We start from the raw sequence: 13310 nt of genomic DNA, 5'->3' as shown, positions 1-13310 counted from the left end.
CATTTTGGAAAATGGCGCCTAATAGCAGTTTTTTGATAATACCCCCATTCCGACTCAAATTACGATTAATACTACGAAATAATTGGATTCAGACGGATAAGCTTATTTTAAGACCACTTTCGTCCATAGACAGGCACTAAGAAACTTGAAACAATTCTTATACCCATATGTCACCATAATGTCATATTATACCTTGTATGAGTAATTATACTCGCTCATTTGTGAAACTAAATATAGAACGAGCCCATGGAAAGCGCTACCACCTTGTTAAGTCTACGATATTTTTAATCCCGTATTATATGTAAAGCTCGTATGTGCCATTATAAAATCAAGTTACCAGATCTCAGCATGTTTTCATACCTCCTGTGGTTAATGATAACGCGATTTTCATGAATTATTTCTCAAAGCCTTTTTTAGCTGAGAGTTTATGTATGAAATTTAAGATTTTATATGAACAGTGAATTGATATTTGAAAATATATAATACCTACGTCAATTTTGTTCATTATTATAAATTCCTAATCGTACCACATATGAAAATATCAAAACTATAGGTAGGTACTTATTTATGTGGTCGTAAAATGTAATAGTTATCAAATTATTAAGAATAAATCTGTAGTTTTGACGGAGTAAAAAACATAAGTAAAGCAGAGACACTGGTAACTGGATTCGAAGGCGGACGTCCACGGTTTTCCCTGCCGGTAGCACTTCGCTTTGTTCACGCGACAGCCGTGGAGGTGCGGAAAACTCATTAGATTACTCGTGCAGTAATCTGCTGAGGTTAAGTCTAATAGGCCGCTCCTAGCTTCGGTCAATTGGGCGCGCGCGACGCTCCTGTTCAGTCGTGAACGAATTGTCCTGCGCGAAGTTCTATACAGTGTGGCGAGCATGGGTGAGCTCTCGCTACGAGCGTGGACTTTGCAGTTCGTGGCGCTGACGACTCTGGTGTATGTGGTGGATGGCTCACTGCTACCGCTCGAGACGGAGCGCCTACGCGCTAGTGTGGGAGGTTATGCTGTGATGAATTGTCACCTAGATTTTCCATTTGGCAACGAAATACCATATCATCTACAGTGGGATAAAGATGTAAGTGACTTTTTATGTGGGATTTACATTCGTCACGTGTCGTCCATATTTTTGTGTGTATATAAGTATATATACAAACAACGTATGAAACTCACACGTTGATAAAGCTTAATAATTTTCGCCGCGACGTTGAGGTCATAACAAGCCATATCTAAAAAATACACATATAAACTATTACCTATCATTATAGGAAAATTTCATACGAATCGGATAAGTATTTTTTTAAGACTTGCCGTAAAACACAAACAAACAATACTTACCTCTTTGTAATATTTTAAGTATGATTGATTTAGAAATATACATATAATACAATCAGTCTTGCGTCAAATGGCCTCTGTGAGTAACTTGGTGGAACATTCTTTTCACACTGGACGCCCAGCTCCTTTATTTCCAGTTCGTTTTGCATGCATCTCTTATTGACTAAACTACTGTTCCAGATTAAGACGTTAAAATAAAATAAAAAAAAACTCGTAAAACGATTAATTTTATATATTCATGATCCTTGAAAATACTCTAAACAGACGATTTTCTTTACTTAGTATGCATAAAAAGTTATTTCTCATAATGTATAACTTACATACTAACTATAAAATGTAAACAAATACCTAGTAATTTATTAAATTAGATCTTGCATATTCTTATGAAATACAATATAAACGATTGTGTCAATCATGTTGTTAAGAAATATACATTGATGTGGACGCACCCTTTTAGAAGCTTTTATTTAAATTCAACTGTATGTGTGTCAAATCTGGCAACAAACACTCAGTGAACATACTTGACTGGTGATGATGATAAAATCTACCTATAGGTTCTAAATATAGTAATTTATTTTTCTTCAACATTACCACATATATAAGCTTAGCTTTAATAGTTTTTTTAAAAATATTTATTTATTACTAATTATGTAGGTTACATATGTACTTAACATTTTTGGCAGTTCAAATTGTTCCTTTTTTAAGAAAATTCTTAATTCAAATAGATAACGTAAAATTAATTACTTTATAGGATATAATTTTTGGTTTGGTAGAAACTATTTATATCGAAAATGAAATACTCGATTTATTCCATTTTAAGACTTGTAGTAGGAAGTGACTTAAGTGATGATACAGCTTGCGTTATGGTCATGAGTGAATATGACCATTATTATCATCATTGCGAAACTAATGATGATGTTGTACGGAGGTGTTACATGTTAAGATACCCTTAGATCATCATCCGTAGTAGGTATTACAAGTCATGAGATTATCCCGTGATTAGCATCTTGAGTGACACGTCCGATATAAATCTGGCCACGATAAGAATCGTAAAAATATTTATAAGTATTAAACATATTATATTCATATTAATATTGTAAATGCGTAAGTAACTCTGTCTGTGTCGGCAGTTCTTTCAATGCCAAACGACTGAATCGAATTTGAAGAAATTTTGTATGAAGCAAGTTTGAAGGAAGAGCATAAGCAATTTTTTTTGCATAACACCTGGTAACCAAGTCCTAAAACGCGAGCGAATATATAATTTAGAATACTGATTTACATTTTTTTTTAATTTATTTATCTTGTAAACGTACGAAACGTTTTATAAATTGTGCATTGTTACGGCCACAGGTTATGGCCATAGAACTATCCGCACTATCGTAATAGCGTCGGTATGTAGCGCAGGCCGCATCAGACAATCGTTATTGTTATTCACTAGTCATAATGGGGCAGCATAAATAGACGAAGGCCTCTATCTTCGCGACCGCAATGTGGTTACTTACAGGTCTCATCTTTCGATAGAATTTTTAAATAATTGTAAGAAATTATACATGTAAATGAATGCAAATTTACGATATCAATTTAATGTTAAATTTTGTTTATTTGGTTTTTGTATATTTCAACTGAAACCTTTTCACTAGCGTTGAAGAACGGTTTGTATGAACACTAAAATTATTACTACGTATATGTTCACAAAACCAAATTAATCACCATTTTTAATCGATATTCATATCTTAGATACGGAATACCTTGCTTTGCTCTGCATGACAGCAATTCTATTCTGTTATAACTCACTTCGTATCTCCCTTGTGAGATGTTTTAAACCGACCAACAATGATATGCTATTTTGATGTATCCTTTGAATGATTTTATTTTAATAGTGTCGCTATTTCAAAATCGATTACTGCAGACGGATTCTATAATGATAGATTTCCTATCTCACTCGTGAAATGACGACAATCAACTTATAGTGATACGCCATTTTAAAACGTGCATCATATTATGAATTTATGATTATCATAATCAATGTCGCATATCACCTTATAAAATCTCACACACGTGTTCTGCGGAGAGTTTCGAGTTTCCCCTTACAGAAAACCTCTACTGTGGTGAGTTTCGAATTTGTTCCCTTTAAAACTTGTACATGTAAACAGACTAAAATATCAAAAACAGCCAATTATTATATACAGGCTATTTAGGCTTATTTCCCACAAAATAAAATGAATGTTTATATCACGAATCAGACCTTTGAAGTAAAATAAATAGAGTAGCTCTATCAATACCTAGTAGCGTAAGTCATACGTTTTTTGTTAATTCGCGGAGATCTGAACGCAACTTAACGCCATGTTACAATATACTAGGTATATATTATTTTCTTAATAATGTATACAAACATAAGTATTACGTATGAATCTACATTCCATACCGGTAGGGTAGGATAGTAGCTTTACATAAAATATAATCTTTGTAATTCACACTAGAAGTATCTGTGAGGATGTATAACAGTTTATTATGTAAGTTAGTTTAATCCTAACATCATACAAATCTAAATTTGTAAATAATCTGTGTGTTTTTTATTAAAATATTATATTTGTGTCGTAATGTATTTAACTTTATACATTTTTAACAAAAAATCTAAAGTAAATACTTAAATTCAAAGTTTAAATTTAATTTGTTAAGTGTTATTGAAACAGGAGAAGGATTTAGTAATATTTCTTAATTAACGAAATTAAAAAGAATGGTTCAAAAAACTTTTGTTGACATTTTATTAATGTACCTTTAAGTCAATGAAGCTATATATATATATATAAGAATGACCTTTTTGACGTTTTATTTCGTTCATCAGAAGGTCATTAACCCTCTGATGTAACGCAGTTTTATATACCTACTGAATAATATTATAATTCTTTTAATATCCACTTGAGCGAAGGGGTTCTATGTGGTATCCACCTCCGCATAAATGTACAATTTTATTCTATACGTAGACTTTTCTCACTGTGTTTTGCTTCATCGTCGCATAATGAGTTATAAACGTAAATTAACTTTTTGAACATAAAGCGGTCCTTTACGGAATCGTATTCTGGTAACGATACACGTATTCAAGTTATCTCGGCACTTTTTATGGTACGAAAATAAGGCTCTTTATATCTGATGTAAATTTATATATAAAAAGTCCTTGCAAATCAAATCAATGAACAGGAGCGTGCTGCGTGACCACACCCGGTTCCGCTTGCTATTGTCACTCAATACGTAGTACATACTGCGATGAGATAAATTATCGGCCGATTATAGCAAAGGCCGATATATAATTATATTGTATACCTAATATATTAGATAAGAAATATATTAATCAATCACTTAATTACACATATTAATTACACAATTACGCATAGTATTCGAATGCTAGTAGCATTTCCCGATAAAAACAAACAGAGGGGGTTCGTAATTCGAAATTGAATTAAAAGTACAAATATAGGCGTATATATATGCCTATACCTAAATATATATATATATATATAACGGCGCGTTGATAATTTCAGAGGGAGATTTAGTATTAATCATAGTTTGATTATTTTTAATGACGTTCGTGTTGATCAATTGTTTGTATCCTGTCTGATAAAATTATTGTGATTTTTGTGATAACATATTGTTTATTTGTAATCGAATATTTATGTTAAGAGCGGGTAGTCCCGAATGTAATGTGTCATGAAACGTGCTGACAGCTGATTCATTCAACTTGTCGCCGTCGCACGAGGCAGACACTTTCTATCCTATTGGTTCTCAATCTAAGTTAATCAACCTAACCGTATTATATTTTGTGTATTTGTACTGGGAAATAATATTGTACTGAACAATTACAACGCATCTTTATTTCTGATATTCCGCCATTATTACGCCCACCGTGGAGCCAAGAATAAGCCAAGAACATTTTAAAGGTCCTTCTGATGATCCGACATATGTATATTTATTTTGACAACTTCGCTGTCCGAGTAACAAACATTTTAGTTAAACAACAAGGTTGCGTAACCACCAGGTATGTGCGAGGGAGGCCGTGTGATCCATGCTAGATAGATATTTGTACGTAAAAAAAGGCGAGAGATGTGTTCGAGCGATGTGAGTAAGAATTGTGTAGCAAGACAGTGTAGCGACCAAGAGCTACTGGACTACCAGTCAGATTATATTTTATAGAGGTAGACGTGTAGTGTACGTGGAAGGATGTGTCGCCTCGCACGGCACACCGTTAAACAACTTCGCTCGTACATCCTCGTTCTGTTTTCCTCCGCTTTACTTCTTTTTTTCGCTTTACTCTTCGCACATTTTTGGTAGACAAAGACACATTATTTTATAGCTCATAATTCATACTACCCATCTACCTCGCACATATCTTGTGGAAACGCAGTCTAATCATGAATAACACTTCATGAATATAAATACGTAGGGAAAAAGTTGACTTTAAAGGTTAAATTACTATATCATTAGTAATTTTTACGCGATAAAATTACGATTTCAAAAATGTAAAAAAATTACTTGTAAAATTTATAAATCTATCTTTACTTAAAACATATATTACGTTTTATAATCAAGTATAGTTTTACTCGGTTTAAATATATAGGCATCCGACATGCCTTCGGCTTTACAAAAACTACAACAACAACCTAGGACAGACAAGACTATGTAAAGTCAGGGTTGGTCAATTCGGTATTGAACAAAAATGGCTCTGCTCTTCTCATGGCCTGCGTTTCTTGTAGGAAAAGCTTTCCTCGGTAATTAATATTTATTACAAGAAACATAAAAAACATATTTATTCTATATTTGACCTTGAAAATTAAATTTGGTCCAATTTTATTAACAAATTCGTGTTTAGCGAGTCAAAATTATTCGTGATAAAAAAAACTCACAACTAAAAGTCTTTATAAAATATGGCGTAAGTAGTTGTCTTGTTACTGTCGAGTATAAAAACGCGTACCATTTGAACTTCGTTTCATGCAATTTGTATCAATTCCTAACATCAAAAGTGATTTGACATGAACTAGCCCAAATTATCATAAGTGTAGAAACATTTTTAAGAGAACGTGTAGGAGTCGATTGTCGCGGAGCCTCAGGACATGCCGCCTGCATACGACTCTCATTGCTTCGCATTAGGTGATTACGTAGTTCGCGGCTCCCAGGCGGCTTGCGCGGGTAGTGCGGGCGACGCGGGCGGTGAGGGCGGCGCGGGCGGTCGTCGGCGGAGAGGTGCGGGCGGGCGCAATTATCTACTTGAGCGCTGCTGACCACAGGTCGAGCTGCTGAGATAGGTACTCGATGAGACCCTCGTCAATCGTCTCTTGCGCAGTTATGCGCCCCACATGACTGTCTTTATTTCTGACTTCATTAACAAGTCTTCTACGTGTTGAGAATGTTTAGGAACGGTTGAAACTATTGTCGCCGATGTATTTTGATTTTTCCATGATATTATAATGTTACGGATTTTATCTCTGAAACAATTAGGAGTTGATTCGCTGTATACAAATGTATATTTTGTACAATTTTATAAAAGTAAAACACTATGTATATGGTATAAAGTATGCATTTAACGCGTAAGCCGTTTATAATTCCGAATTATTTCCGTGTATAATTTTATATTAAGGTGAAGATTAGAGTCTTGTTAGCGAGCGAACGAGCTTGAGGCAGCGGGAAGTGACAGGAAACGATGTAATTTAAATGACCTACTACTAGGTATAAAGTGAGGAGTGCGACGCTTACCAAATTACATCTTATTAAACAAGCATAAAAGTTACCAGCTGTCCAAGTCAAAACCTCACCTATTTAATAGGTTACATTGACACTACGAAAACTGTACGTAACTTTTTTTTATTTGAATAACAGAGCTAGTGTATAAGTACAGAAGTACTGGTATTCCCGATGTCGAATTTCTTACCAATTTTTTCATCGACTAGGTACTGATTTTTATTGTGTTTATCACTTTATTATAAATATTGGCATTAACTCTTTGTTATAATTATATTTTTTTGTATGAACATAGTGGTTGATATGGATTATTCTATAATAAAATCAGCCCCTTGTTACACGGTAACGTTATCGCGAGCACTGTGTAAAATTATGGGTAAAATTTGGCATTTATTGACTTGCATAATAACAGGCTCAAATCGATTAAAAAAAATATTGAATCAATTATTGGAAAGTCGTAAACTATTACGCACTAGACGGTTTCTGGCCGCCTAGTGTGAATAATGTCGCGGCTGTAGTAAACATTACAGAATGGGTGATTGGCTTGTATGAATTTTCTATAACTATTTATACTAATATTATAAATGTGAAAGTAACTCTGTCTGACTGTCTGTCTGTGTCTCTTTCGCGGTTAAACAACAGAATCGAATTTATTAAAATTTATTATGAATCAAGCTTGAACTCCAAGGAAACACATAGTCAACACATAATTTTTATGCCAACAGCTGACGACCGACCCTTAAAACGCGAACGAAACCGCGTTCGAAAACTAGTATCGAAAAGAAATAGGCACTGAAATAACAGTTCAGTGCCTTTTTTCTATTACGTGACAACCTATTTCCTTTTTATGATTAATGAGCTGTTAAGTAACAATAGTAACAATTAAAATTTTGCAAATTCCTCTATTTTTTTAAATTATTTATTATGGTGGAATTTCGTACACTAGGCGAACTTATGTAATTTAATTAGTCATTCTAACTTTAAACACATACAAACTACCTTGCGATCTATCCTAGAACATGGTTAAACAAGTTTAACATTCGATTTTCAAAAATTACAAAATGTCAAATAGACTAACATAACGTCGTGATACATTAATACTGCTGGTGTTATGACTCATGATATAAATTATACCGCTGTCACGCGCCGGTTTTATTTATATAACACTGAAGAAATAGCGCAAAGAAGGATGTTAGAAGGATGTAATTTTAGTAGTATATTAACCCGATTTTTTCTTATGATGTAGGTGGGCGATTGGACTACTGGCTGGTATAGTAAGTGGTCCCCTCTGCTCATAGAAATGGGCGCTGTAAGAAATATGGCACCAATGCGCCAACCAACCTTGGAAACTAAGATTTTATGCCCCTTGTGCCTATAGTTACACTGGCTTTCTCACCCTTCAAACTTCACTTGAACCTTTCCTGTTTGGCGGTAAAATAGTGAGTGTTATCCAGACGGGCTTGCACAAAGCCTACCACCAAGTAATATACCATCGATGGAAATAGATTTTCAACAATCTAGTAATACATTCCTCATTTTTATCAAAATCACCGCCCCTACTGAGGCCATAACTCTTTTGAACATTTCTCGACAGACTTGTACTTTGGGCAATCTAATACTGATTATAACTAAACATTTACAAATACTAAAACTAGTTTGCCCTTAGGGCGAAACTATTTTCTCTTGGTACAGCGGCGAAGGAGAGCCGCAAGTGGCTGACCGATGGGGAGGGCGAGTGCGTCGCGTGGGCGGGCACGGACTCGGCGGTGGCTCCGTCAACGTGAGTGCGGTACGCGAGACCGACGCCGGTCTTTACCGTTGCCGCGTCACCTTTCCTAATCGCACTCCACCCGCGCGCAACAATGGGACGTTCTATTACTTAGACGTCGACGGTAAGCGTAATTCTAAAGGCAGGACATATCCACGAACTACCTAGTGTACTAATAACTAATAGTGTTTAATACAAATATCTATATTTTACAGGTGGTAATTTAATTGTTACACCGCCAATGAACGTAACCGTTCTCGAAGGAGAGCGTGCTGAGCTTGAATGTCTTCCCAAGAGTCCCGAATGGGTGGTGCAATGGTATCGCGAGGGAATGCCCATTGAAGCTTTGCCTGAGCTGGCGTTGCGTTCGGAATTAGCGATTAATGGTAGTTTAGTTCTGCGGCATACAATCAGCACAGACTTGGGCGAGTACGAATGTCGTATCAGCGCTCCTGACGGTCAAATGCAGAGTGCTAGTGGATTTCTGGATGTACAGTGTTAGTTAGTTTATTCAATTATCTCAAACAAATTTCACATAATATATATTCATTTAATAATCTTGTTTACAGATAAAGCAAAAGTTGTTTACTCACCAAAAGAAAGGTTTTTACCATATGGAAAGTCAGCTAGTCTGGACTGTCACTTCAGCGCTAATCCCCCATTGACGAATTTGCGCTGGGAAAAGGATGGATTTTTATTTGACCCATATAACGTACTCGGCGTTTTTTATAGCCGAAATGGAAGTCTTCTTTTTAATCGCGTGAGTTGTATAGGTATATGAATTGTAAATCAACCAAGATTCATTGTTTATAAAATATAGTTTTATTTATGGCACAGGTTGATGAATCTCACGAAGGGCTATATTCTTGTACGCCGTATAACTCGTTGGGCTCCGAGGGTCCTTCGGCCGGTGTTCGTGTACGCGTGCAACGACCTCCGGCTATAGCAGCACGCCCGCAACCATTGTATCTCGTAAGGCTCGGGGCTACGGTGAATCTGCCTTGCACTGTAACTACAGAGCCTTATTATGCGTTGCCGTCCATCCGTTGGGCAAAGGTCTCGATCATTTGTTTATAATAGAATAGTTTTGAGAGAAGTTATGACCTGTTATTATGATATTACTATTTATATTTTTTCAGAAAGATCGCAGTGAGCTACCTGAAGGACGGTACTCATTAATGGAAGGAAATCTAACTATCAATGACGTGCAAGAAGAGGATCGTGGTGTATACATTTGTACGGTGAGCAACGAGGCAGATGAGCTCGCGGTGGAGACTGAACTTCTGATTGAGAACGTGCCTCCTCGCGCTCCTTACAATCTCACAGCTCTGGCTTCCTTTGAATCTATTCATCTCTCTTGGGTGCCTGGTTTGTATTATTTCTGTATTTTTTGCGGATGATGTCAGTTATCTGATTTAGTTATTGCATTTCTGGCATACAATCAAATCAACACGATAATTTATTAATTTTATTAATCAAAGCAGAAAATGACGAATATTAGTTTTATGTATATTGGTTTTAAGTTTTTTTTAGTTAGGCTATACAAAAACGGCCTGGTAAATAGGCCACATGATGGTAGTCCTAACTGGTTCTATTAACTATAGAACTTTTTTTTTATTTAAGCTTTTTTATTCAATTATGAAATTAAGAGGTTAAGCTTCACAATCTTATGAAAGTCTTCGAATGTGCCCTCTTCATTAGTTTCACCACTTAGAAGTTCTACGTGTGACCAGAATAACTGGGATCTTAGAGCAATGTAGAGCTGTTTCGTTGCCTGTTAATATATTTATACGTGTAGTATCAATTTTTTTATTAAACAAAGAAACCTCAACGTACGTGTTGTCGGTTTATCGGATTTCGTTTCCTCAACTTTTGATTGTTATTGCTTTAATGTGAATCCATTTTTATATCCAAGATACTGATTTTAGTGTACAATTCTATTAGTATTCATTGTGCCAGTGGTTCATTGCAGGAGTGTTGGATTGGTCTTATTTGTTTTATGTTTAAGTAATCTAGATTGAACGTTCATTTATTATTTATTTGCAGGTCACAATGGTGTCGATGTGGAGTATAACGTCTGGTACCGCGAGCGGTCTGAAAGCGAGTGGCGAACTATGAAGATCCTGTCCCGTGGCGTTACCGACGCTACGCTGGTGGGGCTGCGATCCGCAACCGATTACGAGCTACGTGTTCTGTCACAGGACTATATTGGTGACGGGCTTTTTAGCAAGCCGATTTTCGTACGAACGCTAGGTAAAATTAAAGTCTTATTTTAGGTGGCCATCAACTGTTATTTTTATGAGAATTAGTCTTAACAATAAATTATTATAATAAAATATTTTTGAAGTTATACTTCTTTTGGCGCGTTATGAAAAAATGAAGCGAGTGATTTTTTATGATGCGGCGCATAGGGAGATAAAAACTACATGATGAAGTTGCTTGCTAACCGCCAATCTATATCTATATATATACTACTGTCTGTTTTTAGCAATTACAATTTTTTTTTATAAAGTATCAGTTAATTCACGTGTTAATTTTAATTCCGCTTCGCAAATAATGAATCCACATAAAAAAACAACGATCCCTAAACCTATCGTATTGGGGCTTTGGTAGTTTCATAACCGTGAAATTATGTTAAAAAGGATACTTTTTACATCATTTCTTCACCTAGATCCAGAACTACGGGAGGATGAAAGCGAAACCATGTTTGCCGCGGCGGTCACAGAGAGTGCAACGAGCACGGCCGTATTTATCGGTACCAGCGGGGCTGTGGCTGGCGAAGGTGGGCCGGGTGAGCTGGCCGTGAATGTACGTCTCATCGAGGAAGGCGCCCTCGTGCGGTGGAGTCGCGAACCTAGTGAAAGCGCACGGTGTACGTTGCGCTGGTACGACGCTGGCGAGCCCATGCATCGTCTCCTCGCCACTGTTAGCACGCTACAGGATTATGTTCTCGGTCAGTTACCTGAATATACAGGGTTATTGGGAGTTAAGTCACAACTTAGAAAAAGGAAGCGACTTTGCGTTCGCAATAGGGGAAGTCACTTCGAGCAAGAACTAGGCTAAATTACAAAATATCTTAATTGTAACTTAGCTACTGAACTGTTTATGTACCTAAATTTAATTTAAAATTAGTATTAAGTAAGTTAAGTAAATAAGTAAGTTTTTTTATATTGGTTATTATTTTAAATTAATTTTGTGGGAATTTTAAAGAGCGACCTTTAGTACAAATTCTGTCATGTTCGAATACGAATTTCCACCAGCGTCCTTTCTGATCATTTTATTTCGGTTGCTTTGAAATAAATTCCTAGTTTTTATACATTTTCAGAAAACTAATTAAACGATTTTTTTTTTAAATAATCTGCGGAGCAAGTTTCATAATGATTTTTTTTTGTTTTTAGGGATATTTGATTTAGGCATATTTGAGGGAAAAAAATAAAAAAAATATTGAAATAATATCGTTTTCCGTCTCGCATTTTTAAATTTGGACCGATAATTATTGTTTAAATAATGAAAAATATTCAGTGTTTAATCGTTTTTATAAATCAGAAGAAAAAAGTAGATTTTAATCGAAACTTTTTTTAATAAATTTTTGAAGTTGCAATTTTGACTTATTTTGAAAAAATCTAAAAAACGTGATAACTCAAAAATGGTTCACTTTTGCATCATGCATATGGGGGGTTAAAATTATCGCAAATAGTCACCCCTATCACCTCCTAACGGGAACACGTCGAATTACCAATGACCCTGTATATAAATATTTGTCCTCTTGTCGTTGTATACCCCCAAAACCATAAATTAACAATTTTGTGATCGTGTACGGGCAGTAAGCGAAGTGGAGGAGGGCGCAAGTTACTGGGCTCGCGTGCAGTGCGCGAACGCGCAGGGCGGCGCCGCGCTGCACGTGCCGGAGTACACCCGGCTGCGCGGCGTGGCCGTGGGCTCGGCGGCGGCGGCGCTGCTGCTGGCCGCGCTGGCCGCCGCGCTGTGCCTCGCGCGCCGCCGGCTGCGCCCGCACTCGCACGACAAGCGGACGCGCTGACAGCAGCCGCCGACGCTCGTTCGAAAGTTGACTTTTCAGTGTTCGTTTAAGTATGTAATATAAATCGACGATGTTTCCTCTGTGAGATCGTTAAACGAAACATAATAGACTATGACATAGCAGAACATGTCTGTTTTTAATATTAATGATTTTTATATTAAAATGTTTGAATAATGTTTACAGTTTGTATCTATTGAAATAATCAAAATCTCTAATTAACTGAAGCACATGTGTTATAAACATTAATTTTATAAGTAATGCGTTTTTTAATATATAACGGTATTCAAAAAAAGTGTTTTGAGCGATCGTGAGATCCGAGCGGTGTTATTAGTTCAGGATTGCGTGAGAAACGCTATCAATATTCTCTTCCCTGCACCTCTGTCGTTTTGTCCACCTTATCTAATACTGATATCTCTTATAGCTTTGCTTTA

The 13310-nt window shown here is 36.1% G+C and overlaps 1 protein-coding gene across 1 annotated transcript; it reads left to right on the top strand.

Annotated features, from left to right (window-relative positions):
* Positions 1-772: 772 nt before the first annotated feature.
* LOC113392744 (protein borderless) lies at positions 773-13010 on the top strand. The gene is made up of 9 exons (XM_026629302.2): positions 773-1085; positions 8739-8964; positions 9056-9337; positions 9410-9600; positions 9678-9896; positions 9980-10208; positions 10887-11093; positions 11512-11793; positions 12665-13010. Exons 1-9 carry the CDS (start codon positions 888-890, stop codon positions 12877-12879), a joined length of 2049 nt encoding a protein of 682 aa, XP_026485087.2. The 5' UTR covers positions 773-887; the 3' UTR covers positions 12880-13010.
* The last annotated feature ends 300 nt before the right edge of the window (positions 13011-13310 follow it).

Source organism: Vanessa tameamea, chromosome 10, assembly GCF_037043105.1.
Source record: "Vanessa tameamea isolate UH-Manoa-2023 chromosome 10, ilVanTame1 primary haplotype, whole genome shotgun sequence".
Lineage (NCBI taxonomy): Eukaryota > Metazoa > Arthropoda > Insecta > Lepidoptera > Nymphalidae > Vanessa > Vanessa tameamea.
Note: the sequence above shows the minus strand (reverse complement) of the source record. Positions and strands in the feature narration are given on the sequence as shown.

Bases quoted from the DNA above. Each gene is read 5' to 3' on its own strand.
- LOC113392744 (XM_026629302.2), top strand. From the start codon at position 888: ATGGGTGAGCTCTCGCTACGAGCGTGGACTTTGCAGTTCGTGGCGCTG. The intron at 9,897-9,979 runs GTCTCGATCATT...ATATTTTTTCAG, and splicing joins CGTCCATCCGTTGGGCAAAG to AAAGATCGCAGTGAGCTACC. The intron at 11,094-11,511 runs GTAAAATTAAAG...TTCTTCACCTAG, and splicing joins GATTTTCGTACGAACGCTAG to ATCCAGAACTACGGGAGGAT.